Below are 27,696 nucleotides of genomic sequence, written 5' to 3'. Positions count from 1 at the left end.
CAGTAGTGACTCCGCTATTGGATCGGATTCGGGAGGCTCAGCAGGAGGCTGTGAAGGAGGCACATCGGAAGAGTGAGCAGATTGTGGGACATGTTTCCTCCTTCGACTATGATAGCCGAGGGTTATTGACTCTTCACTATAGGGTGTGGGTCCCTTATCATGGATGCATGTGTCAGGTTCTGATGGAGGAGGTGCACAAATCCCGGTTCTCTATTCATCCCGGGGCGACGAAGATGTATGGGGATCTTCGCCTAGACTATTGGTGGCCTTGCGTGAAGCGGGATGTCGCTTGGTACGCTGAGCGGTGTTTGTCCTGCAGGAAGGTCAAGGCCGAGCATCTGAGACCGCACGGCAGGATACAACCATTGGACATCCCGTTGTGGAAATAGAAAGATATTACGATGGATTTTATCACAAAGCTTCCCAGGACCGCGCGAGGAGTGGATTCGATATGGGTCATCGTGGATCGATTAACCAAGAGCGCCCATTTTATTCCAATTCAGGAGAGCATATCGGCCGAAAAGTTGGCCGACATCTATATCAGGGAGATAGTGGCGCGGCACGGGGTGCCAATATCTGTGATTTCAGATAGGGATGTGCGTTTTACTTCCAGGTTTTGGAAGAAATTTCATGACGAGTTGGGCACTCATCTGCATTTTAGCACCGCCTTTCACCAGCAGACAGATGGTCACAGTGAGCGAACCGTCCAGACTCTTGAGGATATGTTGCAGGCATGCGTGCTAGACTTCGGTGGTAGCTGGGATACCTATATTCCCCTAGCTGAGTTCTCGTACAACAATAGCTACCACACGAGTATTGATCGACCTCCCTTCGAAAGGTTGTACGGAAGGAGGTGTCGGACCCTGATATGTTGGGGTGAGGTTGGCCAGAGGGTCATGGGGAGCACCGAAGTGGTGCTCAAGATGACTGAAAAGATTCAGCAAGTTTAGTGCAGGCTTCAGAGTGCACAGAGTCGGCATAAAAGTTATGCCGACAAGCATCGTTCAGACTTGGAATTCCAAGTCAGGGATATGATTCTTCTGAAGGTGTCCCGATGGAAAGGTGTCATCAAATTCAGAAAATGAGGCAAGTTAGGCCCAAGGTACATCGAGCCATTCAGGGTTGTATCCCGGGTGGGCAAGGTGGCATATAGGTTGGATCTGCCAGCCGAACTCAGCCAGATCCACAGCACTTTGCACTTCTCTCAGTTGCGGAAGTGTTTGGTGGACGACTCGGCAATGGTGCCTTTGGAGGATATTCAGGTTGATGGCAGCCTGAATTACATTGAATGGCCTGTGGCAATCCTCGACATGAAGTCGAAGGATCTGAGGAACAAGAGGGTGGAACTCGTATAGGTGCAATGGCAGCACCGCAAGGGGTCGGAGTGGACTTGGGAGCCGGTGGAAGAGATGATGGAGCACTACCACAAGTTGTTTCAGGATCGAGCAGCAGACTTCGAGGACGAAGTCTAAAATAAGTGGGGGAGATTTGTAGCACCTGGTTCCCAGTACGTATTTCTTGTAATCAATAATTTTAATTCATGCAATTTGCATTGGACTCGGCAAGTTGAAGGACCAACTTGCCGAGTAGGACCAGGATGAGACGCAGGGTCTGAGCCTCGGACTCGGCAAGTCGGTTCCCGGACTCGGCGAGTAGGCCTTGTTTGGGCAAAAAGCCTAACCCGGGTGTTTGCACCCTATTTAAGCCCTCTAACTCGGCCTCCTTTGTCCCTAACACTTGCACAAGAGCTGTAGAGCAAAACCCTAGCCCTTTTGTGTCCATGTGAGTGATTTTGGCCTTGTAAAGGAAGTTTGAAGCTTAAGAGAAGATGAAGGAGGTGGAAGAGTGCAAGGAGGAGAAGTAGATTCGACATCTACCGTGCAAGAGGCTTCCATTCAGGTAGAAAAAGTCCCTACCTTGATCACTAAATCGTTAGATTCCCTTTTTGTCCCTAATTGGTGGTTTTCAATCCCTAAAACACCAAACTCCATGTTTTTATGCCTAATGATCCGAAAGGACTTCAGATCTGGACCTTATGGACGTATTAGAAGTATAAAGTTTTTGTGGTTGAAGTGATTGAAGTCCCCATTGTGTATGACCTCATAAAGAGCTTGGATTGGCCTTTTGGAGCTTGTAGGGCCATGCATGCACGTAAAGTTTGCAACTTTACATGATAAGCATGCCCTAGGAAGATAGATATATAGTTTTGAAGCGTTGCATGTATCAGATTTAGTCTATATGGGAAATGGGTCAAGGGACTCGGCATGTCCCAAAGTGGAACTCGGCGAGTTCTTTGAAGATGGCCTTAGACTTGGCGAGTTGGATGAACAACTCGGCGAGTCCTATGAAGATTTCCTGGTACTTGATGAGTTGTTCTTCAAAATCGGCGAGTCAGATGAACTGTTACTGAGTAAGAGGGGTTTGGGTGTTCAAGGTCTAACCCTTCGTATCTGCACGTGGAAGGAGCTGGCCTAAGGGTGTGTATCAGTGGCTAATCTGTGTTTATGATTTCTAGTCGGAGGATTACCGATTCCGCAGTCAAGTGCTTAGCAAGCAGACTTTCAACAGCTACTTTTCGAGGTGAGTTACCTTCCAGTAGCGGTGACTCTAAGGCCACAATGTCGTCGCACAAGTAGGAGACGTATGATAGATGATTGTCTTTGTGATATCATCTAGGTTTGTTACTACCTGATGTGTTATATGCTAGCATGATATGTTGTATGTGATAGTAGTAGAGTTCGGTTGTTAGGACCGAAGGGTAGTCAGACACCCCAGGTACGTCTGGCAGTATGTGATGATATGTTTGCATGATGGCTTGTTATCTTATATGCGATAAAGGTAGTAGGAGGGGACTAGTCCCCGAGTTCGGTTGTTAGGACCGAAGTGTAGCTCAGGCACCCCAGATATGTCTGATAACATGGTTATATTATGTTATTTGTGACAGTAGTAGAACGGGGTGAAATAGTCCCCAAGATTCGGTTGTTAGGACCGAAGGGTAGTCAGCACCCATAATGGCTCGACATGGGTAGGTCGGTACCCCAAAATGGCCGTACGGGTAGGTCGGCACCCCAGAATGGCCGTGCCGGGTAGGTCGGGCACCCCAGAAATGCCTGGCAGTATGTATGTGATATGATTGTATGGTATGTGGTACGATGGGGGAACTCACTAAGCTTCATGCTTACAGTTTTCAGTTTTGGTTTAAGGTACCTCTTCAGCGAAGGGGAAGGAGCTAGCGCGGTAGCGGCACATCATACACACGCACATTTGATTTCTGCATTATGAGATGTTCTGGGATTGTACTCTGACATTATTATTATTTTCATGTTTTGGGTTTTCAGACACGAGATATGTTTTATGAAATGATATGATCGGATGATGTTTTACTAAAAATGTTTTACAAACCACTTATTTTAAATAAAATTTTTGGGCGTGAAAATTTGGTCGTTACAAAACTTGATAAAATTAGACAGAGATTCTTATGTGGCCAAGATGACAGTAAAAGAAAATTCCATTGGGTGTCTTGGGAAAAAGTTGTTGCTCCCAAATCTGAGGGCGGACTAGGAGTGGGAACTATTCGTACCTTGAATACTAGCTTGCTAGTAAAATGGTGGCGGCGACTAAAAACTGAGAGAAACTCCCTTTGGGTTAAAGTTGTAAAAGGTATTCATAATCTTCACAACAAACCTCATTATTATCTTTCAAACCTGAAAATAATTGGCATATGGAACAACATTACAACATACAAGAATGATCTCAAAAAATTTGGGTTGGACACTATGGATGTTTTTAAACTAAACATCGAATCCGATGATAATTCACTTTTCCGGTATGACAAATGGTTAGGTTCCGTTACACTTGGAGAAACATACCCATCTCTGTTTGAGCTGGAATCCTGGAAGAAATGTTTGGTGTCTGACAGATTTATAAACAATCAGTTTAAAGCTCATTGGAAATCCAATGTGATTGATAATGCCAACATTAGCTGCATCAATAACCTCAAAAACGAGTTATCAAGGGTGCATTTGGAACCGGGATAAGATCAATGGACTTGTGCATTAGATAATGACAGCCAATTCACTATAAGCTTGCTAAGAAAAAATTGGAACATTTACAATACCCTAATCGTGTTTTACCACCTTTTAAATGGAGTAAGGTAACTCCGATCAAAGTTAACTATTTTATTTGGAGAGCGATGCAAAGGAAGATCCCATCCGCAGTGGCATTAAAATGCAAAGGGGCTGATATAGAAAACGATAACTGTGGTGCTTGTGTTAACGGATTGGAATTCTCTGATCATATCCTTGTACAATGTCCATTTGCATGTGAAGTCAGGAAGATTATTTTCAATTGGTGTGGCTTAAAACAGGAAGAGTTCTTATAAGTTGGAGAATTACTCACTTTTTTTATAAAACTGGGGAAGCAACCAAAGGAAGGCAATAAGATTCCTCAACATATTTCATGGCCTAATCTGGATCCTATGGAAACTTAGGAATGAGCAGGTGTTCAATGGAGTATTTCATACTCCCACTTATGGTGCAGGGTCAATTAAGTCAATGGTGTACTTCTGGAAAAAGTACACGGGAGTTGAAGGAATCAGTGATTGGGATAACTGGAACGAGTCTCCATTTATAATTTAAGTTCATAATATGTATACGATTCCATGTATGTTTCTATTTCAACCTTGTACTTCCATTCCCCTTCTAGTTACTTGCTAGTAGTGGATCGTTTTCATTAATTTATTCACTGTTTCAAAAAAAAAGAGAGTAAGAGAACACATTGGCCGATGCAGCTACGGAAGGAAAAGAATAAAGAAACGACTACTATATTTGTGCAATTACTTCTTGAGGAGTTTCAAGAATTGTTGTAACACCCAGATATCCAGGGATCATATTTTGAGTATTCATTTGGAGATATGAGGAGTGACTCGACGAGTTGGTGTCTTAACTCGTCGAGTAGGGTCACGTTTTGGTGACGTGTTTAATGAATGGACTCGACTAGTCGGGTATCTGACTCGCCAAGTCAGCACTACTGAGAAAGAACCCTAATTGTCCGGGTTTGTGACCTATTTAAAGGCCCTTATGGCCTTCAATTATGGCCACACTTCCCTTGAGAGACCCTAATTGATCCAGAGAGCATAGAGAGAAAGAGGGAGCTAATTTTCATCATTTTGGGTGCATTCTTGCAAGGAAGAAGAAGATTGTTCAAGCTAAATTGTGGGAGGGGCTCAGATCTACTACGACTCCATTCAAAGTTGTTGGTTAAGGTATAAATCTTTACCTATTTTCGTATAGTGAGTAGATCTCATGAATTTAGAGTTTCTTTACCCTTTTTTAAGTTGAGTGATGATGAAAGTGAAGTCCTCTTGAGGCATAGACATCGGATCTAGACCTTGAGAGATCCAAAGAGTCCCATGATCCCAGCTTGATGCTGTCACATATGAGTATTGAGCCTAAGACACCATTATAAGGGTTAATTCATCAAATAGAGCAAGATGTGTGGTGTATGGACATAAAGATTGAAGCTTCACGTGACTTTTGGGGTGCTAGAAGGCCAGATCTATAAGTTAGAGAAACATATATGACCTCGGAAGGTCAAATGAGTATTGCCATGGAGGAAACTTGCCGAGTCTATGAGAGGATTCGACGAGTCAGATCGGTTTGCCTCGTGGTTCATGACCAGTGGTAACCCATCGTATGAAAGGTTAACTCGATGAGTCAAGTCAAGCCTTAGGAGGATTCAGAGGACACGCATGGACTCGCCAAGTCACCCGAGTGCACTCGATGAGTCTAGTTAAAGTTGGACTGTTGGCTGGAGTTGACATCCGTTGACCTTAGGGTTTTGGGTCAAACTGATTCAAGAGAGGCTATGGAGCGGTAGAATGGTCTTCTACCCATTCTTTAGAGATGAGAACATAAAGAGAGTATTGATTAGAGATATTATCATTTTCATAAGTGGAGGCTAGATCGGGGATATCGAGAATGAGAGTATACTAGACATCATATAAGGTGAGTCTTCTCACTATACATTACCTTGAGTGGTATATATGTGCAGACCGGAGGGTCTTATGTGTATATGTATGTTTATGATTTATGTGCATTACTTTATATATATGCTATGTGTTATATAGACCGGACTGGAGGGTCCAACGATAGAGATCAGACCGGATGGTCCAACAATAGAGATCGAACTGGAGGGTCCAACGATATAGACCGGATTGGAGGGTCCAACGATACAGACCGTACCGGAGGGTTCAACGAGCTATGGGACTAGAGGGTCCCGCTGAGACACATTAACCAGAGGGTCACACGGAGTTATAGCCTCGAGTGGCTTATGTGTTGTATGTGGTATTTTGGGGAACTCACTAAGCATTTATGCTTACCGTGTTATGTGATATGTGTTTCAGGTACTAGCGAGGATCGCGGGAAGGTGCCGACATGATTTGTACACACTGGAAGAAGATTATGCTTTTAAGATTCTGGGATATGTTTATTTGTGATGACATAGATAACATGAGATTTGAGAATATTATATGAGTTTTAGTGTGATGGAAAATGAAAATTTATGTCATTACAAGTTGGTATTAGAGCCTTGGTTTGACGGATTTAGATGCACCTTTGGGCGTATCTGAACTTAAACTGAGGATTTGAGAAAAAATTTCATAAAAGAAACAATTTTTCCAAAATGAGTAAAAGGATTTTTGAGAGGGATTTTAGTAGAGGAGTAATCTAAGAGTATCCAAAATACCCTTACGTTATGTGTACGATCAGCCAACACCCGAACGGTGATTTCCTAAAATACCCTTACGTTATGTGTAGAGGGTTATCCAACAAGAATCCTTTAGAGAGGGATTTGGGGAGAGGAGTAATCTAGGAGAGATACCTAGATGAGCAATTGTGGAGCCTATCAAGAGAGTAGTTAGATACCCGCGAGGGGTAGAGTTGCAAAGTTTGGTGATATCTTTTGAGTATGAGTAGAGCAAGTGGATTTATCACCTAGAGTGGGTTTTACGTGTTTATTCGATGTCCGAATGATGCTTGCTTCGTGATTTGTGGAATTTCTGATGATGGGAGTCAGCTACCAAGTGAATGTGACGATATTCAAGAGGTGGATGACTGGCATCATAAGGAGTTTCTCAACAGCTGATGGCGGAGAAGTGTGAGAACCTAGGAAGAGCCTAGTAAGTGACCTTAGTCAGATGAGTATGCTGTCAGAGTAGAGCTTCTCTCTGGGGAGCGAGCTCGTGTGTTGGGATTAGTGATTGAGGAGGATGAGCAACTACTTATGCAATTTAGGATGGTCCGTGTAGAGAGTATGGGTAGATGTGGCAGGTAGTATGGGCTCGTACTACTGAAAGTAGAGGACCCATACACGATGCAGGGAGTATTCCAAAGGATCTAAGTAGCAGATCGAGAGGTGATGTCATGGTTCGGGTACCATGATAACTAGTAGATCGAGAGGTGATGTCATGGTTTGAGTACAACGACATGTGGTGGTTAGTGCTTCTGGTTTCATCGATTATTCTGTGATAATTGTTTGGGCTGAGAAAAGATGTGAAAGAGTATGGGGCCTGAGGGCCATGATGAACGAGTTTTATTGGAGTATCCCTTGAGAGGGAAATTGAGTTAGCTCCAAGGAATTTTTGGTGAGATACCAGTTGGAGTCGCAAGTCTCAGGGATGAGTAGGGATGGTGTGTTATGGAAGAATTATGTCTGGGCTCGGCGACCGGCCGATAGTAGGGGTGTCACTTTCCGTGACCAGAGTAGTGCAAATCCCATTCCTATGGGAGACGTAAGAGGTGTTGAGATTTAGGTTTCTGAGTTTGGGGGTGAGCCCTGTGGGATTGCACTGATGGTGATCTTCAATCAGAGTATATGGCAGTAGGTCTGCCACAAGGTAAACATATAGCCTAATCAGGTCGTCAGTGGGGACTGAGATGGTCAAGGACCAGGATACACCTTATTTGAGTATAGTAGGGCATGTGTTAGCTTCAAGGTCAGACGATCAAGATGGGTCTATCAGGGCGGTGACGCTTATTGCTTTTAATGGGTATCGAGAGCGGTAATGTAGGTTCTACTCTTATCATAAGTGACATGATGGAGCGTTACTTGAGGAGTCAAGGACGACGAAAATGATAGTTCATCATTTCCAGAACAAGAGTCAGGGTTGATACTGGACAATTGGGAGTTCCGGTGATGGAATGGTGTGAGATTCTGAGTGACTAAAGGTAGTCATGATGGGGAGTTCTGAGGATTTCATCTGCAATTTGGGGTAATGGGAGTTGCTTGATCTCTGTCGGGGAGATCATCGAGCATTGCGTAGCACCTTCCAAGAGTAGGTGTGATGTTGCTAATGGAAACAGTCTGTGGGATAGATTGTTGGTGTGCCAATTAGTGACGGTTCAAACCCTAAGTGGGGGAGAACCAGATATTTTATTGAGGGAATCAAAGATTTGTTTAGGAACGGTTAAATATTTGGATAGAGACCTGCGGTGCAGATTCATGAGTCCAGGATTATTGGTGATCGAGGCTAGGTGCAGAGCGAGATAACGCATGTGGTATATGTTTGAGAAAGGATGGGAGAATTGGGAGATTCTTTGTGGCATGTGCTTTTCGGGGTTAGCATATGTCGAGTTCGAGTGTGATTGGGTCGCCGGATTGAGGATGTAATAGCCAAGATTTGCAAGAGATATAGACTGTAATCTATACCCTGGGAAGGGCAGCCGCTGATTTGTCAACCAATTTCAGGGTCGATACGAGTAGCTCTGTGTGAGTAGTGATCAATAGAGGGGGAGTTTCAGATGTTCGACATCATGTTTTGAGCCATAAATGATGCCTTTGTGTTTTCAATTGGGAGATGGAATACTATGAGATTTGAAAGGTGTGAGAGGAAGATGGGTTGTGAGATTCAGAAAGAGCAATGTGGTATTCGAGTATGGTGTCGTAGGTATGAGATCTATGGTTTGGGTAAAACATCATGAGATTATGTGATAGTGTACCGCGGTACCCGGTTATGATGTCCTTAATTCCAGATTATTTTGAGTTATCAGTTAAGAGATGGCAAGCGGTGTAGCAACTGTCTATGGTTCCATCGGGAGCTCTTCGACTGATTGATGACAAAAGAGATTATTAAAGAATGAGAATTGCAGTGAGAAAAAGAGTTTGGTCATGACGATTGCCGTCAAGAGTAGCGTCACCTACTTTTGGTTGGTGTGTGCATCTATCTATGTTGGGCCATAGAGTGTGGATTAATAGATGCAGTGGGTTGGGTCGACTAGAGGATGAGATCGTGGGATGGTAAGAGAAAGTACTGTAAGGCTACAGGGAGCCGCAGTGTCCATGAGTTGGTATGAGAGGGTGTGGTGATGCTACGGAGAGCCGTAATACTCATTAGTCAGCGAGAGGGTGCTGTGATGCTATGGGGAGCCGTAGTACTCACTAGTCAGAGAGGGTGTTGTGATGCTACGGGGAGCCGTAGTACTCCCTAGTCAGCGATAGGGTGTTGTGACGCTTCGGGGAGCCGTAGTACTCACTAGTCAGCGAACGGGTGTTGTGAGGTTACGAGGAGCCGTGGTATTCTCTAAGTCAGAGTAAGGCACAGGGGAGTTCTTAGGCTAGGGTAGCCTTACCGTTTAAGTCTTCAAGAGCCTGGTTGTCGAACAAAGAGTGAGATACTGGTCTCCTTGTTATTTGGGAACTGATATATCCCATGTTGAGTGGGGATTGTCGTAATTGGAAGGAATTAGGGAGAAGGCGTGTGCTTAAATTCACGAATCTTGGGCCATGAGTTGAGTACCAGATTGGAATTGACTGGTTCCAAGCCTGCTATTGAATCAGACTCTTAATCTTGAGTCTGGATTCATTCGCGTGTTGAGTAGGCGAGATGAGATTTCGGTTTTGTAGATGGGTCTCATTTTGAGGGAATTTGATCTTCATCTGATTTATCTAAGCAGAGTGGGTCAGTTTCGTGGGAATGAGAATACTCGCAAGGTGCATGGAACTAATGAGTAGTAGACAACAAAGGTCGAGGCTGAGACAAATTTCATATTCGCTTGGGGTAAAGCAAGCTTCGTGTCTAGTGTGTGATAATGGGCTGAGATAGTTGTTATGAGAAGGAAGTCACTGAGACGCTTCAGGGAATATGATTTTTGATGTTTGTGGACACTTCTGAGCAAGCTTGATTATATTTCTTGTGTCTGAGGACAGGATGTTGAGGGTTCGATGTTCGGACGGATTCTGACAGTAGTCCAGTTGATGGGTCTCTGGTAGCATGTGACCCTTTCGTCTATGGAAGAGTGTTTGGGATCATTTGGTATGCCTGGCATGGGTGATTGGTAGCCGGCTATTGGGCTGATCTGTAAGAATCAGAGGGGCAGTGAGTTATCGGGCTCTGTTATTCAGGGAGCCAATAACGTGATTATATCTTGAGTGGATGGTCTGGCGGCGGACCAGACCACTGGAGTTCCAGATTTGGAAAGTTAGAAGGGATATATTAACGGAAGAGGGGTTAGTTTTGTTTCGAATTCAGGAGTATCTATTTGGGTTCAGGTATCCATGGAGTAAGATATTGTTTTGGTGTGAGGTCCTTTCAGTGGTGCTTTTTAGGTGTTTGGTTTCTATCTATGTGGTTGAGGAGCGATTTCAAGGGCGAAATCTACTTCAAGTGTGGGGGAATTGTAACACCCGGATTTCCAGAGATAATATTTTGCGTATTCATTTCGAGATATGAGGAGTGACTCGACGAGTTGGTGCCTTAACTCGTCGAGTAGGGTCGCGTTTTGGTGACGTGTTTAATGAATGGACTCGACGAGTTGGGTATCTAACTCGTCGAGTTAGCGTTGTTGAGGAAAACCCTAATTGACTGGGTTTATGACCTATTTAAAGGCCCTTATGGCCTTCAATTGCAGACACACTTCCCATGAGATACCCTAATTGATCCAGAGAGCATAGAGAGAAAGAGGGAGCTAATTTTCATCATTTTGGGTACATTCTTGCAAGGAAGAAGGTGATTGTTCAAGTTAAATTGTGGGAGGGGCTCAGATCTACTACGATTCCATTCAAAGTTGTTGGTTAAGGTATAAATCTGTACCAATTTTCATATAGTTAGTAGATCTCATGAATTTAGGGTTTCTTTACCTTCTTCTAAGTTGAGTTATGATGAAAGTGAAGTCCTCTTGAGGCATAGACATCATATCTGGACCTTGAGAGGTCCAAAGAGTCCCATGATCACACAGGCCTCGCTCATAGGTCTCACCTAGTCTATACCAACGATAGGGCCACTCCAACGGGTCTCACCCCGTGAAGAGCTATATTGGCCCAACATTGACTCATACCCAAATGGTCCTCCTTGCCCAAGGAATGAGCTGATCCTCCTTTATATTCATGAGCGCCCCAATGATGGTCTACATCAATCTGGTGAATGTTACGATCCTATCGTAGTCTTACAAAACTTCCATACTATCTGCTAATCCAGTGAGTGCAACATCCACCCCATAGTCTTACGACACATCTAACCTGCCCTAGTCACCGCCCATGGTCTTACCACACCTCTACCATATCATCCACCATCATACTGCGTCGAACCCACATCTGACTGAACCCGAATCAAGTGTTTTAGTCATACTTCAAACCCCAAAGCCTTCATCAAACAAGAATAGGCAGTGAGGGTCTAACACAACCCACAACTTAGATTCGTCCGTGTGCCTACTATACATCACAAAGAAGATGCCAACCAGCTGTTGGAAGTTTCCTGAACTTCCAACTTACACAATCTTCAATCCAGACGACCACTTGATTCATCTTCCCTCCTGAATGGGATGTGAAACTCACCCTAGTTTCATACCTGATTTAGCTCCAGAACTCTGAATGATTCTCCCCCACTTGGATTTATCGAAGCTCTCCCAACCCATAAATTTTGATGGATTCCCAACCCATCTTACCTACTTATAACTCAAATCGTTGACGACCCGAGCTTACCAAGAACTAACATTCCATTACTAGCCAATCCGGATGGTCACAAAATTCTTGAGATCCAGATGAATACTCCCTGAAATCTCAGTAAGCCCGATAACCCCAATTGATTCCCATAGTATAACACCAAATCCTTAAGTCCTTCATGCTGGTAACAAAGACCATAACCCTTACTCTGAACTAGAGAATCTTCACTCCAACTTCCTATCCTCAGAAGGATCTCTCAATTCTAACCCTCTTCAACCTTTGCGATTATAAAATTCCCCTGACACTTCCAGTAACCAAACAAACTCATGCTATTGGCACCACCATCTTCCTGCTACCGCTCCTTTCCTAGCAACGATAGTGTTTGAGCCCAAAGGTCCTTCAATGGACGGCTGCCGATCGTACGGTAACAAATGGTAAACGAGTGAACTCTGACTTCATTGAAGAACTAACCAACTAATCCAACCATAGACCTTCTAAAATATACCCCTAAATTAACCGCATCAAAGAACTGGAACAACAACCAAACAAACTGAAACCCACTCAGCAAGATATGACCCACTGATGACTCTTGACATCCAAAAAGACATAACAATTCTTAATGATATAACTTAGCCAATAGCAACAAACTAAAGCAGAGATAAAGCTTACCCATACCCAAAGAAGATTCAAAAGAAATATAAATACTGATAATAATCAAGAGAAAAATGAAAGATAATATACCCATAGTTGATTTTTATGAAATCCAGACCTCCCTTTCCTAGCGAAGCACCTGTGATGGAACCCGGGCTACCCTAACCACTAAGCGTGGCCAATTCACCCTAATATGGCCAAGCTGATGACAACGATGACATAATTCTACCTCCATGGTGCATTCTTGGTGAAGTTGGCCCTTACATTCGCACCTGCCACATTTAGACTTGTCGCACACATGCTCATGTGCTCATTCATTCTTCAAATAAACATCATGGCCCTCGGGCCTCTAATGATAGACATGGCAACATACAATTGCTCAAATGTTACCAGCTGATTCAAACCATGGGTCCGCTTCCTCTTCCCTATTCGCCTCTCCAAACCTATCGCCTTCTCCTGAGTTACCCCGACTACCCCCAACAACCACCTGAATAGCCAAGATTCGACCCTCGAACATGGCAACCAATCTATCAGCGATACGACTAATGATGTCGAGTAACTCCTCACATAAAGCTCGTGAAACCTCCGTGGCAATCCAATCGTAGGATCGATCTCCTGGAAGGCATGATGAATAACCTAGCTCTGATCCCTTATGATAAAAGTTAGCAAAAGGATCCTTCTTCCCAAAGGACTCTAGGGCTTCACAAGCCTTGAGCTCCTGATGGGCCCCCAACTGTCCTCCTACAATCTCGGTCTGAAAATCCGCGTGACAACCATCAAAAAGTTCCAAAATCGCTTCCTTGACCGAACCAAAGATCACACGAGTCCATTCCAAATTACTGTGGGTAATCTCCAACAAGATGAACTGCCGCACCCGTTTATCGATCAACTCAGTACCTATACCTAAGCTTGAACCCTAACCCGAATATCCTTCCAAAGTACTCATCACCATTCTAAAAAACAATCATGCAAATGATCAGAACATATCCAAGAATCGTCATCCCACAGGCTTCTTAGATTCTATCACACCCCCAAACCAAGGATGGTGGAAACGTCCGGGGGTGGAGGACTTCATGTAGAGTATCACAACAATGAGTATAATAGTGCTCAAAGTAAATACAACCATCACAAATATAATTGAAAACGTTACATCAAAGAACATGTTTACATGATTCACATCAATTACATTATGATACAAAATGAACTGTTTGACGATTTATCGTCCCATCCTCAAAATGTTGTTGATTTCCTGTTTTCATTGAATTCCTGAGAATACAAGTAGTTTTGAAAAGTGTCAACACAAAGGTTGGTGAGTTCATAAGAGATTTCGTTAGAAAAGTAAACCGTTTTCCTTGTAAAAGCGGTAGAATATGTATCCAGAAAATCCGATATTTTCTTTAAAATCTGTGTAATGTAGTCTTATGACCGAAGACCAAAATGTATAAGTAACCTTTCTTACTAATAGAAAATGTTATGTGTTTAAATGGAGATGGACGCGTTTGAATTAAATGAAATTTTCGTATGTTCTCATGTTTGTTAATACTTTATGTATATGTAGTCCTAAATCCGAGGACCGAGAAAGAACAAGTATTGACTATACTTAAAGGTATAAATGTGGTTTCAAATGATGTGTAGTCATAACTACCAAAACCAAAAGTGTACAGTAATATCTGTACTCATTGAGATAAAAAGTGATTTTAAATCGACATAAAACTTATTTAGGTTTTATAAATCAAATCCCGTAAACTTTATGGATTTTTATATCCCTATGTGAGTCGCTATAATCATACTATGAGTATGTGAACCTGCCACGACGTTTCTCAGGCGTCGCGAAAACTGAAATGACATTTGTCACCCGTAGACCTGCAGGTCCCACTGTAGCTAGCAGCAAGGTGTGGGGTGTCAAACCCAATATAGATCTATATACAAGTATCACGTTCTCCCTCAAGGAGATTCTGATTATAACTACCAGGAATTATATCCCGCACTCCCGATGAGTATGCAACATTGTTTTATCGGTTTGGGCTCGCCACGTACCACAGTTTATGGTTAAGGATATCTAGATGTTCGCACTTTTGATTTATGATCTCTCATTAGAATAGAGAGTTATGTAGAAATTTCATAATGTAATTTCTAGTACCCACGGGCAAATTGAGTCAAACGGTTTGACTTGTTGACTTCGGTTGACTTTGTGTTGACCGGAAGTTGATGGTTGTCACAGATTCTCTAAGACTCTCCCCGATTCGAGTATGGATCTTGTGCTTTTAGTAATACAGGCCCAATACTACCTTCCACACCTATCCATACTTTCCTCAAGAATCTTCTCGAATCCTCGAAGTCACCTCTTAACTGATACTCCAAATGCTCGCTGAATAACGCAACTAAACCCACTAAAGCATTTCCAAGGCTTTCCTAGGTTTATGTCTTCACCCTGCCATCAGTTGTGGAAGAGCTCCCCATAATCCCAGTTAGCTACCTCATGAATACAATCTTATGCAACATAGCTCAGATAATCCTTCGAGGAAAAGACTCATCCCTACAACAGTTAGACTCAAATGAGAGCTGTGCAATAGGTTCGAATCCATTACTATGAGATTATTCAACCTTTCTTACATGTGAGTTAACATATTCACTGAAAAGCTAACTCACATCACTTAAGAGTCCCACAAAGAACAAAACAAGCAACATTCATGTAGTAGCTATCAAATCCATAGAATAACCAAAGAACATTGAAAGTCACATACTACAACTCTTGCTAGGAACATCCACTCTCACTGTCGGTTGCCTTATGCATGCAAATTATACACAATACATGATCAAATAAACTATCGAATAAAAGAATCTACCCTAGGACCATAACCAAACGAGGAACAAGAAATAAGGTCAAATCAATCAATCTAGGGGTATATGATCCTAACCGTATACCATTTTAAAGCATACACTTAGCAATTACTGATACCAATACATACTCTCATTCTAGCGTAGCATCCAATGCTCATTAGGCTACAAGGCATCACACATCAGGACAATCATCATGCAATTCCTGAAAGTATCCCTAGCCTCATCCTAGCATGCAATTTTCATAACATATAATCATAACAAACATGTATGAGTATTTTAGGAATCACCTACTTGAGCTCGACCGATTGCACACATCAAACCCCCTTTGCCTTTACAAAATCCCTTTTTGAAATTTCCTTCCCTTTACAAAAATCATTTCAAAACTGGTTTTATTTTTTATTTTTATTGATTTATTTAAAAGAAAATTTATCAATTTCTTAGTTTGAGTTTAGTCACACTCGAGAGTGTGCCCGACCCCTCAAACCAAGGCTCTCATACCAACTTTTAACGACCAAAAATTATGAGCTAAATATTTTATTTTTAATTCAACCAAAGCATTAATTATCTTTAAATTAACATTTAATATCTACTTATCCAAATCTTCAAAAGTACTTTTATAAGAAAATAATTATCATTGTACAATCCCCAAAATCATCATGATATAAAAACATGGGTGGATGCGCTGCGATCAAGCTGGACCCTTCTCTTTCAAACCAAAAGTTCTTGTAACCATAACCATAAAAACCATCAGCACAAAGCTTAGTGAGTTCCCCAAAATACCACATATTATACATACATACATACATACATACATACATACATACATACATACATACATACATACATACATACATACATACATACATACATGCATACATACCTACAACCAAGCATATCTGGGTGCTTGCATTCCCCTTTATTATATTTCAATCGGATACCAAGTTTATTTTACTCCTTACCACCACTATACACATATATAGTGGGCCCTGCCCAGCATCGGACCTCGCTCGGTATATAGATCTGTCAGTCATCCGGCCCCGCCTGGTATACATATAACGTATAAACACGTAATGATACTAACTAATGCGAAGGTTGATGTGTTTCTTGAGAAGGTTGATGTGGTTGTGCTGAAAATGCTATGGGTGGAAGAGAAGATACGTGAGCCGAACATGAGAAACAATTCATGAATTTCTGCTTGAGAGAGAAGATCATGAAAAGAGGGGCGTGGTTTCATAGTCGGCTGTGTTACAGAGAAGGTCTCAAAAGAGGCATACCATAACCCATGATCTTTGTGAAGACCAATCACTACAAGTTGATCACATATAGTTTTGAATTTACGATAGTAGTCGGATACTGTAGAATTTCCCTTATGTATCCATTAAATGGAGTCATGCCTGTAGGGGTTTCAAGATCGTACCATACGCTACCGGCTTTTTTAAGGCGCATTCCTTAACATCCTCAAAGAGGGAGCAATGAAGCAGAAGAATAACTCGTTGGTCAGCAAAGCCTCTTGCTGAGAGAGATAGGCGAGATAGGGAGAAGCTTTACCTACCGGCATCATCAATGGCGGTTTTGTAAATTTCTGGTAGGCAAGGAGTGGCAGGACCTGATTGTGCCACAACAAAATAATGAGAAGAAGATATTTTAATTACAACGTATGAAGTAGAGTGGCTAGGGGAAGAAGCAAGCATCTCCGGTGGAGTCGTTGGCTACCATTAACAATAGTAGGGAAAAGGGAGAAATCAAGAAGTGGAAAAAAATTGATTGCTACCTATGTTGTATATTGAATAATCTACCCTAATAAATAAAGATAATTTTATCAAATATCAACTTCTTATTCAATTTGACACATGTCATTTTCTTAGAATTTTTAAAAAAAAATTCCACTTGTCATTTTCGTATTTTTTTTTCATTTTTATTCAACTTTCACTTATTAAATGTCACCTCATAATAATTAATATGAATTAATGTATACAATAAAATTTCATTTGTGAATTCTTATTTCTATTTAATAAATTTCATTTGTGAATTTATATTAATTAGTTTATTATTATAGATTAACTAAGAGAAATTACATTAATGCTCCTTATGGTTTATTCTATTTATTGTATTTATTTTGAAAGTTTATTTTAAAAACATTTAGCTTTTACACATTCATATTCAACATGATTTTTTAAAACATGATAATAATATTTTATTAGTATAGATTGCATTACTTATTTATCATTTCATTTATATTTATTTCAAAGTTTACTTTAGAAAAGAAAATACTTAATGTGTACACCTTATATTTAACTTTTTTAATCGACCCATGTAATATACGGTTCTCAGATCTAGTGTATATAAATTAAAAGTTACAAGATATACCAAATAACAAATTATCTTATTTTAGAGGATCTACTCACACAATCGTCTCTCATGCTTTGTTGACTAATTAATAATAAGATCTACCGACAAAAAAAGAAAAGGTGTCTGCTTTTTAGGATGTATCAAAAGTTGTCTAATTTCTCAAACACCAGTTTGATTGTCTATCAGAAACTCTCTCGTGCTTCAGCTAATTTTGGAGGTGGAAGTCCAATATTTTAGGTGTCTGCTTCGGATATATAAAAGTCCCGAATATGATTGCCTAAAACTTTTGGCTCAAACGAGTACTAGAATTAGAGACAACTTGTAGGTTGAAGTGATCCAGAAGCAGTACCAGCAGCATAGGAGCAAGAGGAGACTGCTGGTTGACCCCCAAATTTGAGGTTAACATCCTTTAGTCTGATATTAGTGCATGGCTTCCCCTTTCTACAATCAAATTTCACTGCCACCCGTGTCGCTGATGTTCCATGTACATCCTCATACAGCACGTTGCTGATCTTTACTCCTGAAACCTGATTCGGGCAATTCTCATTGTTTGGGCAGTAATTTGCATCTATTAGTATTGGATTTTTTACGTTCACCATACTTGCATGCTGGAAAACGACATCCTTCACGAATCCATTGCTACGTCTTGCCCATGTCTTTATCCTTAAACCATTGTCACTACCTATAAATGTTGCAGTTTTTACAGTAACATTCTGAACACCCGCTTCTATAACGTCCCAACCTAGACTCCCGATGCTGCATCCACATAACACAACTAATTAACACATACACAAACACACTTGGAGAAGAATAATATATGAAAGTTCAAAACAAAATTATAGATGTTATAAAGTACTGATCATGTACCTTATGCCATGACCGGGTCCACACACCACCTTCTCTATCCATACATTAGAATTGCCGGGGCCAATGGAGACACAGTCGTCCCCTGTGGAGATCTTAGAATTCAAGATGGTGACGCCTGTGGAAGATGATAAATGGATGCCATCTGTGTTAGGGCTGAGCCCGGGTGCTGAGATGCTCACCCCTTGTAGCTTGGCATTGGTGCATGCATATAGCAGGATGTGGAACATTTGGCTGTTTAATGACCTTAAATTACTGATCACTGTGTTTTGGGAATGGTAGATGCCAAGTGTCTGCAAGATGAATGAATGGTATATTAATCTTAGAAACGATTTAAAAAAAAAAAACTATATATAAAAGTTTATAATTAAGGATATGGCATCCACACGCATGATCGTACTTACCGTAGCTCCTTTAGGACATGTCTTTCCAGAGGATTTGCAGGCCCATAGAGAAGAACCTTGGGCATCAAGGGTTCCACCGGAGATGGTAACACGGTTAGTCCGGTAAAACTTAATCCAAACTTGGGCGTTGCCGATTGCATTATACGTTGAGGGAGCCACCAAAGTTCCATCTATCTTCATTGTGATGGCTTTGCTCTTACATGCTTGGCCGGAGAATGTGATTGCAGAACCGATCAAGTACCTGCCAACGGGTGCATAGATAATGGCGGGATTTGTTGAATTACAGGCCAAACCCCATGCTTTTAGGAATGCACTTCTTGAGTCTAAGCGCCCATTGGCTTTGGCTCCAAAACTAAGGACGTTATATGTTACCTTTGCTGAATATGAGTATTGGAAGAGGAGGAAAATGATGAAGACAGGAACAATATTTAGTTTGGTGACCATGATGAAGTTGTTATGAAATGTTATAGTACGTATAACCAACCCGTTGATTCAGTTATTTATATCTGTTAAACTGAGTGCATTGTTCATCTATGCACCGGGGGGCTGGGTTGTATTATTGATAATGATTGATATGAAGTACTCCGTATGTATAGGAGTACGTACTGATCCATCGAGATGGTAACATGCAGGGAATATTAATCATGTAACCTCCATAATAGATTAACATATATTTAACAAGTCTGTATAATATTCATTTCACAAAATGTGGTTTAAAATTTTGATAAAAAGGTATTATGAAGTTATATTAAAATGGTGTGAATGGTATTGGTAGATGGTATATCTTCATTTAATATAGTTATCCTAATGCAAATGGGAATGAATATGCAGGGGCTTATGATCTCACATGGGTTAATTAGCCGAATGTCAACCCTACCTAAAAAAATTATTGAGGACGTTCTACAAAAATTATGTCAACCTTGAAATATTTTTCTTCTTAGGGAAAACTATAGAAATTATATATATTATACCTTCAAATAAAAGTGACATTATCTTAAAAAACTTATTATATGCCTTAGAATAACAAAGGCATCAAGAAATACATTGAGTATCCACAATGATAAGCTCAATAGGATATTTGAATGAAGCGACAAGTTCATGTGTTATTCAACGGATGAAAGTCAAACATTGTGAGATGCCACGTTGGTATTCAATGAATTTGGAGTTCACTCATTGAACTCTTCAATGAAAAAATAAACTTTTAATTCTTAAAATTAAGTTTACAATAAATTACATTTTATAACATTCTATTAAACTTTGTAGAGTTCAATACATTGTAACGAAAAATATAATAGAGTCTTATGGATTCACAACAAGAAATATAAGTATTAGAGGCGACCGTATTAGAGATGACACAGACTATTAGCGACGACACGTGACAACACGTGTGGTTGTCAAATCTAAAAGCTCCCCGTCCCCGCCAATGAGTCAACTCTAATAGGACATGTCGGCCATCCGTGTGATTTCGTCTACAATCAATTCACTTTTCATCAGATCCAACGGGCAGAGTTCCTCCGTACGAAAGCAATAGTGGCGACGCTAACAGAGACACTTATGTTGTCACTACTGGTCACCAAAAAGATGCGGGACCCGTTCCCTCTAACTTGTCACCCTAGCTGCCAGCTTGTCGCCGCAAATACCGTCGCCATTAAAGGGTTTGTCACTTTTACACCCACTTTGTGTCTCAGAACAGGTGACATCCACAATCACCCCCAATCCTCCTCTCGGTGATTTTCCGGCGATTTACCACCACAATGGCTCATCCATTCGATTTCACCGGAAACCACCACCACAAAACCTCTCCTTTCTCCTATCCACTTCACTCCTCCTCTCCCCCATTAGTTTAGCCCGTTTTTCTAGTTGTGATAAGTTTTCCAGTGAGAAAACTTGTGTTTTTCCGACATCTGTAGCGAGGGTATGTGCTTCCTTTCCTCCTTTGTCTTTCAATTTCTTTTCAGTAACAAATACACTAATTTGTATGGTAATTTCGTATTTCGGTGGTTTCAAAGCTGCTCCCATGTTGGTATTTCTTTTCCAGCATCTGCAGCGACCACAACAACACACCACAACGATTTTCCAGGTTTTTTTTTCTTAATTTTCCTGTTTTTTATGTAGTATATGGAATGTTGGTATTTATCTGTGAAATGTTTATGTATATGCGTATTTATGTATGAAATGTATGTATATATATGAAAAAATGTGTGTATAATAGTATTTGTATGTGAAATGTATGTATATGTGAAAATTTTATGTATATAGGTGTAGATATATGAAAATTTTTATGTGAAAATGTATGTATGTTTATGGAATGTTTTTTTTAACAGCCACATATTATAAAAAGAAAACTAGCAAAAGCTAGAGAACAAAAACCAATTACAAAGAGTCATAAAAGGGGATTTCGCAACCACTAGGTCCATGATATATCACTTTTGTTATTTCTACTAGAGAACCAATTGAAAGAATGAATGAATATGCTTTCAAAAATATGATTTTTCTGCATGTTGTACGTCTTGAACACTTCACTATTACTGTAAGCCCAAATAACCCAGATCGTGGTATTGATAATAACTTCAAGCTTTGGTTTTTGTTTTTTTTTTTTTTTTTTGCAGACTTGAAGGAATGCCATCCATCCAATCCAATATCTCATCAACGTTTGCAAACAAAGGAAAAGGGAGATCAAGCCACTTAAACACTTTATTCCAAATTTCCTTTGCCACATCACAATTGACAAACACATGACTACAGACTTCTATCTGAGTAGAGCATAAAGGAGAAAGCACCGAGATCATGTCAACACCCCTGCAAGCCAAATTATAACAAGTGGGAAGTCTATCAAGAATAGTTCTCCAAAGATGAATATTAACTTTGATAGGCACTAGCCTACACCATCTCGTCTAAATCATGCCTTCCTGCAACAAAATCGGATCAATATATTTTCTAGTGTTATTCACAGTAAATCCTTCATCTGGATCAACACCCTACTCCCAACTATCTGCCTGATCGACGCACATAACATGAGAAAGAACTCTGGTCAAGGCCGAGAACTGAGAGGTTGTGCTTCCACTATCACGTAATTGACGACTCCATCTCCAAAGCCAACCACTTGCATTCCATCTATCTGCCACCGAACAATCTTTCTCCTCTTCTAATGCAAAAAGTCTAGGAAAATGAGAAGAAAGCCTCACATTATCAATCCAAATGTCCTTCCAAAATTGAGTATTTCTTCCATTACCAAGTTTTCTAATAAAAAATAGTGTGGAATAATATTAAGAGAATCGAGCTTATCATAAAGCGTCACGAGATTAGACCAAACCCCCCCCCCCCCCCCCCTCTCCTCTTGGTTTTGAAGAAGACTCACCCAACCCACCATGCATTCCATGAATGTTATGGATCACCTTAACCCAAAGTGTGTGTTTTTCATTGTAGAAACGACATCACCACTTTAAAAGAAAATCCAAATTAAAAGCTTTTAAACTGCCGATATCCAGTCCACCTTTATCCTTAGAACTTAACACTTGTTTCCATTTAACCCAATAGATCTTTCTCTCCATACTACTACCACCCCAAAAAAATTGAAAACGTAAAGACTAAAGATAAGAATTCACAAAATCCGGCATTTTAAATACAGATATGTAATAAATCCCAATGCTATTAAAGATAGACTTTATTAATGTAAGCCTACCACCCACAGAAATCAAGTTCACCTTCCAACTTGACAAAAACTTATCAAAACTTTGAATGACCTTATTCCAATTATCAACACGATTAATGTTTGCACCTACTGGTAACCCAAGGTAAGAAAAGGGTAGACTTGCAGGCGCACATCCGGTGATAATAGCCATCTCTTCCACTTGTTGAAAAGAAACACCAATACCAAGAAGGTTAGATTTCTGGAGATTCAATTTAAGACCTGACACCAAATAAAATCAATTGAGAATAGTAACCAGATTTACAATATTTTGTTCATCCCACTCTCCCAAAAACAATGCGTCATTAGTATAGAAAAGATGAGACACGACAAAACCTCCGTCTCCAATCAATGCTCCCCGAAAAACACCTTGGTTCACAACATCCTCTATCGCTACATGCATACCTTCCATGACGAGAATAAAAAGGAAGCGGGATAAAGGGCCACCTTGACGAAGGCCTCTCTGAGGAGAGAACTCCTTTGTGGGGCTTCCATTGATAAGAGTTGAAGTAATAGACGACACCAAACAAGCTTTAATCCATTGAATCCATTTATGATCAAACCCCATGAAAGACATAATTTGATATAAATACTCCCAACTCATTGACTCGTATGCCTTATCAAAATCCACTATAAGGATCATTAAGTTCTTCTTTTTTTCTTTTATACCACTGAATAGTCTCGTTCACCATTAATGGACCATCAAGGATTTATCTGCCTTTAACAAAAGCAGACTCCACATGATTCACAAGATCATCAATCACCTGTGTCAATCTATTTGCAAGAAGCTTTGCAATAATTTTGTATTGCACACCAATTAAACTAATTGGTCTATAATCATTGCAGTTCGAAGGACTATCTCTTTTTGGGATTAAAGTGAGAAAGGATGAGTTGCATCCATTTGGGATCATGCTCGTGTCAAAAAAATTCATCAACAAAATTATAGATATCTGTCTTCATGAGATCCCAAAACTTTTTTATAAAATGGAAAGAAAAACCATCGGGACCAGAAGCCTTATCACTACCACATGACCAGATAGCAGTGTGAATTTCATCTTCAGTAAACCTCGCAACCAACATCTCCTTAAAGCCCGCGGAGAGTTGTCTGATCCGAGAATTTGGGTGAGGAGAAAAAACACCCGAAAAACCATTTGATTTTTCTTTATAGAAACGTAAAAATTGATCCTTGACATTAACAGGATCAACAACCCAAGAACCGTCAACCAGTATGCTTGAAATAGCCAACTTTCTTCTTTTTCTTTTAAGCATGCTATGAAAAAAGTTTGAATTCTCATCTCCGTCCACACCCCATTTTTTCTTTAATTTTTGAGCCGCATCCGATCCTTCAATCTTTTCTAAATCCATTAATTGTTTTAGCTCATCAATTCTCGTTGAGGCAATATCACCATCATGTCTACCCCCATCCAGCAGTGAGTCAATATCATCTAGTTTTGACAAGAGATCTTTTTTCAAACCATTGCTTTTAATAATTACCCCCTTATGCCACACCTTCAATCTCTCTTTTCAAATTTTAAGTTTATTTTTAAAAGCCAAGAACTTACCATTCTCTAACGACATATGATCGTTCAACCAACCATCCCTAGTTGTGTCTTCAAAGCCTTCAAGCATAAACCAAGAATGAAAAATCTTAAACGATATGGGACCATAATCGAATTTTTCATTCTTCAACACAATAAGGCTATGATCCGACCAAAGTCTATGAAGAACCAGACCAACCATGTTGTGAAACCAATGCATAACACCATTAGAAACAAGGATTCTATCTAGTCTGGCCATTTTTAAGCACAAACGATCCACCCTAGTGAACCGCCTCCCTCCTAAATGCACATCCAGAAGATCTATGTTTATCAAAAACTTGTTAAAATCATCAGATTCATTTTGACAGAAAGCTGTCCCACTTCTTTCATTGGAATTTCGAACAACATTGAAGTCACCAAATACAATATACTCACCATTATTATGTGACATAAAAGAACGAATATATTCCCAAATCATTTTCTTATTTTGTCTTCCTTGTGGAGCATAAACATTAACCAAAAAACAAATAGAACGAGACGCAACCACCTCCCCTTTCACAATTAGAACGTTACTCGTAGACCAAGTTTTATGTTCTTAAAAAACTGCAGGATCCCAAATGGTGAGAATACCTCCAGAACGTCCTTGTGTACTGCTACTAGCAACCTGGAATTTGTGACAACCCAAAGTTTATTTTGTTACATTACCCCGTTACCGTTAACGGAATATTCCATTTTATAAAAGTTCCGTTACTTAGAGATCATAAAATAAATAAATGTTTTATTTATTTATATTTTTATGTCGTTATAGTCGTAATAACGTAAATAAAAACACCTAAATTACATTTCCATGTTAATTTGGAAAAAGGTTAAATTTTATTACGACCACTAAATCGGGTGCGACCAAAAGCCCCGTATAATGACAGTATCGGTTAGAATCCCACTGAGCCCCAACTCCAACCCCTATATAAGGGAGAGTAAACTTCATTTCACCCTTTTTTCCTTTCTCTATACTCTCTCGCATAAATCTCGTTTTCAAATCGAATTCGCAACCAAACGCTTCCAAATCGTAAGTCCACTTACCCTAGCTTGTTCCAAACATCTTGGCTTGTAATTATACCCCAAAAATCGGACTTAGAAGCTGTGAAAGAGGAGTTTACGGCCTAAGATCCTCCTTAGGCCGTAAACACCTTAAATGTGGCCAAAATGACCCGAACTTGTCCCATTGAGCCTAGGAACCAATTAAGGAATTTGTCTAGGAGTGTTTAACCATCAAAACACAAGATTTTAGGGCATAAAAGAGTGTTTACGGCCCAAGCACATGCTTAGGCTGTAAACACCTCTAAACCTTACAAAAATGCCCCAAAAACACTCCCAAACCACCCTTAGGCTTAAGACATAAATTAGGGACTTAATATTTCGGCTTTGGAACAATTAAAAACTAAGATATGTGGGGTAAAAAGGAGTTTACGGCCCAAGCAAGTGCTTAGGCTGTAAACACCCCCAAACCATGTCAAATGATAGTGTTTGTTCCCCAAATGGCCTTATACCTTCATTATAAATCACTAGGATTGAAATAAGGGCTTAAACTTCCATAAAACCAAGAGTATAGGAGTTCACGGCCGTGAAATCCCATAGGGGTGGCTCATGGGCTATAAACTCCCTTATGGTCCCTTTAAAAGCCCTAAACCCATTCATACTTTCCGGATTTGGACCTTGCAAAATTCCACGAACAAGATAGAGCCCTTAAAACACCCTAGAACCCCTCACCATGAGTTTATGGCCGTAAACTCATGGGGAGTTGTCCCTGGGCCATAAACACCATAAGGTGAGTTTACTCTTGAAGAGTAAACTCCATTCCTAAGCCATTTGAGCCCTTAAATGTTACCCGGGACACGCCAAACACTTAACCTAAGTGTTTTCCGCTCCTTAGAGTGCGTATACTTGTTTAATTAGTATTAAATATACTAATTGTATGTAAACATATGTTACCATATGTTAAATAGGTCTCTAAGTGTGTCTAAGTCCTTACTTGACACCGGACACTCAACCGACACCTTCGTCGGATCCACTTACACCAGGTGAGTTCATACCCCTGAATGAAGCTTTTAAATGTTTTTACATGTTTTATAAGGGGGGATACAAGTTAAACATGCCAGTTATCATATCAATCACATGTGATTGATAACCCGCATGCACAAGAATTTACCACACTGTAAACTATTTTACCGAGTAGGATACTATAAATGGTTTTTTCTAAAATGTTTTCACTTGTTCATAACTCTTACCTATATTGTTTCATCAAAGTTCATTTAAACTGGTTTATGAACGGTTTCCAAAGAATACCCAAGGTTTTCAAACTTATTTTACCAAAGAATACTAAGTTGCGATTTTCTAAAGTATAAAGGTTTTTCCAAAGTTTTCATCAAGCCTTTCTTTCATATTATATACCCTACTTGTTAGATACCACTGTTTCGCTTTTACTTAGTTTTAAATTCCTACTTGTTAACGTTTCCACTTCGTGATACACATATATTAGTTGATGCTTATACTTCACGACTTGATTATCCCACACTGTTTGTTTACACTTTACGATTTGGTTATTCCACACTATTCGTTCACACTTTATGATTCAGTTGTTCAACACTATTCATTCACACTTTATGATTAAGTTGTTCCACACTATTCGTTCACACTTTATGATTCAGTTATTCCACACTATTTGTTCACACTTTATGATTCGGTTATTCCACACTGTACGTTTACACACCACGACTTAGTTATACATCACGATGTGTTTCCACTTGTTACACACTCAGTATTAGTTAGATGTATGTCTATACTTGTATAGGTGCATATAAATAATGGTTGAAGGACTTAGGAAGGCTTGTCCGCCCTATTTCCTTTTCTTCGTTGAGATGTGGTCTGGTGGGATCAGATGGCCGTCTGAAGGTCGTTTGATTCATTAGTTGTATGTTATGTATGCGAGCATAGACATATAGGTTTACTCTAGTCAGTCCAGTTATGAGTCTCTACCCCTAGTTCAGTACTTACATATGAAACCCACTACCCACTATTTGGGATGCATCTTCGGGACACGGCCTTCTCCGTCGTCTAGTTGGTAACCAGAGTCTCCTGTAGAGAGAGTGAACATTGTGTGTATATATCTATACGAGATTGACACCCCCGCACCCTGACTGCTAGCTACAGTCCACGACCCACCAAGCCAAGGGGTGACAAATGTCATATTTTATAGACGCTTGTAGGGCGTCAGGTACTCTAGTGTCGGTTAGTATGGTTACGAGTATCCTAGGTTACCTTATAATTCATGGCCTTAAGGTAACGGTACTTCACCAGCAACTTACACTGTATGCTGGAAACCCATTCTCAGAGTCACACTGTTTGCAGACATTGCAAGCTGTATCTTTCA

At 40.3% G+C, this 27,696-nt stretch overlaps 2 protein-coding genes across 2 annotated transcripts; both read right to left on the bottom strand.

Annotated features, from left to right (window-relative positions):
- Window positions 1-18,083: 18,083 nt before the first annotated feature.
- Window positions 18,084-19,490, bottom strand: LOC145001026 (polygalacturonase-like). Its single transcript, XM_078960346.1, has 3 exons — window positions 19,044-19,490; window positions 18,643-18,932; window positions 18,084-18,531 (listed from the first exon to the last, which is right to left on the bottom strand). Exons 1-3 carry the CDS (start codon window positions 19,485-19,487, stop codon window positions 18,084-18,086), a joined length of 1,182 nt encoding a protein of 393 aa, XP_078816472.1. The 5' UTR covers window positions 19,488-19,490.
- A 3,140-nt stretch (window positions 19,491-22,630) lies between these two features.
- On the bottom strand, window positions 22,631-23,308 carry LOC145002481 (uncharacterized). Its single transcript, XM_078961742.1, has 2 exons — window positions 23,068-23,308; window positions 22,631-22,953 (listed from the first exon to the last, which is right to left on the bottom strand). The coding sequence occupies exons 1-2, from the start codon at window positions 23,306-23,308 to the stop codon at window positions 22,631-22,633; spliced, it is 564 nt and encodes a 187-aa protein (XP_078817868.1).
- Between the last annotated feature and the right edge of the window lie 4,388 nt (window positions 23,309-27,696).

The sequence above is a fragment of the Lactuca saligna genome, chromosome 6 (assembly GCF_052625555.1).
Source record: "Lactuca saligna cultivar CGN05327 chromosome 6, ASM5262555v1, whole genome shotgun sequence".
NCBI lineage: Eukaryota > Viridiplantae > Streptophyta > Magnoliopsida > Asterales > Asteraceae > Lactuca > Lactuca saligna.
This window is presented reverse-complemented; position numbering and strand designations above follow the sequence as displayed.

What these genes read in the sequence shown, in the direction of transcription:
- LOC145001026 (XM_078960346.1), bottom strand. Translation starts at nt 19,487, where the DNA reads ATGGTCACCAAACTAAATATTGTTCCTGTCTTCATCATTTTCCTCCTC. An exon ending in CATGTCCTAAAGGAGCTACG is followed by an intron (nt 18,933 to 19,043) that starts GTAAGTACGATC and finishes TTCATCTTGCAG; the next exon opens with ACACTTGGCATCTACCATTC. An exon ending in GGACCCGGTCATGGCATAAG is followed by an intron (nt 18,532 to 18,642) that starts GTACATGATCAG and finishes ATGTGGATGCAG; the next exon opens with CATCGGGAGTCTAGGTTGGG.
- LOC145002481 (XM_078961742.1), bottom strand. Translation starts at nt 23,308, where the DNA reads ATGTCTTTCATGGGGTTTGATCATAAATGGATTCAATGGATTAAAGCT. An exon ending in AGCATTGATTGGAGACGGAG is followed by an intron (nt 22,954 to 23,067) that starts GTTTTGTCGTGT and finishes ATTTGGTGTCAG; the next exon opens with GTCTTAAATTGAATCTCCAG.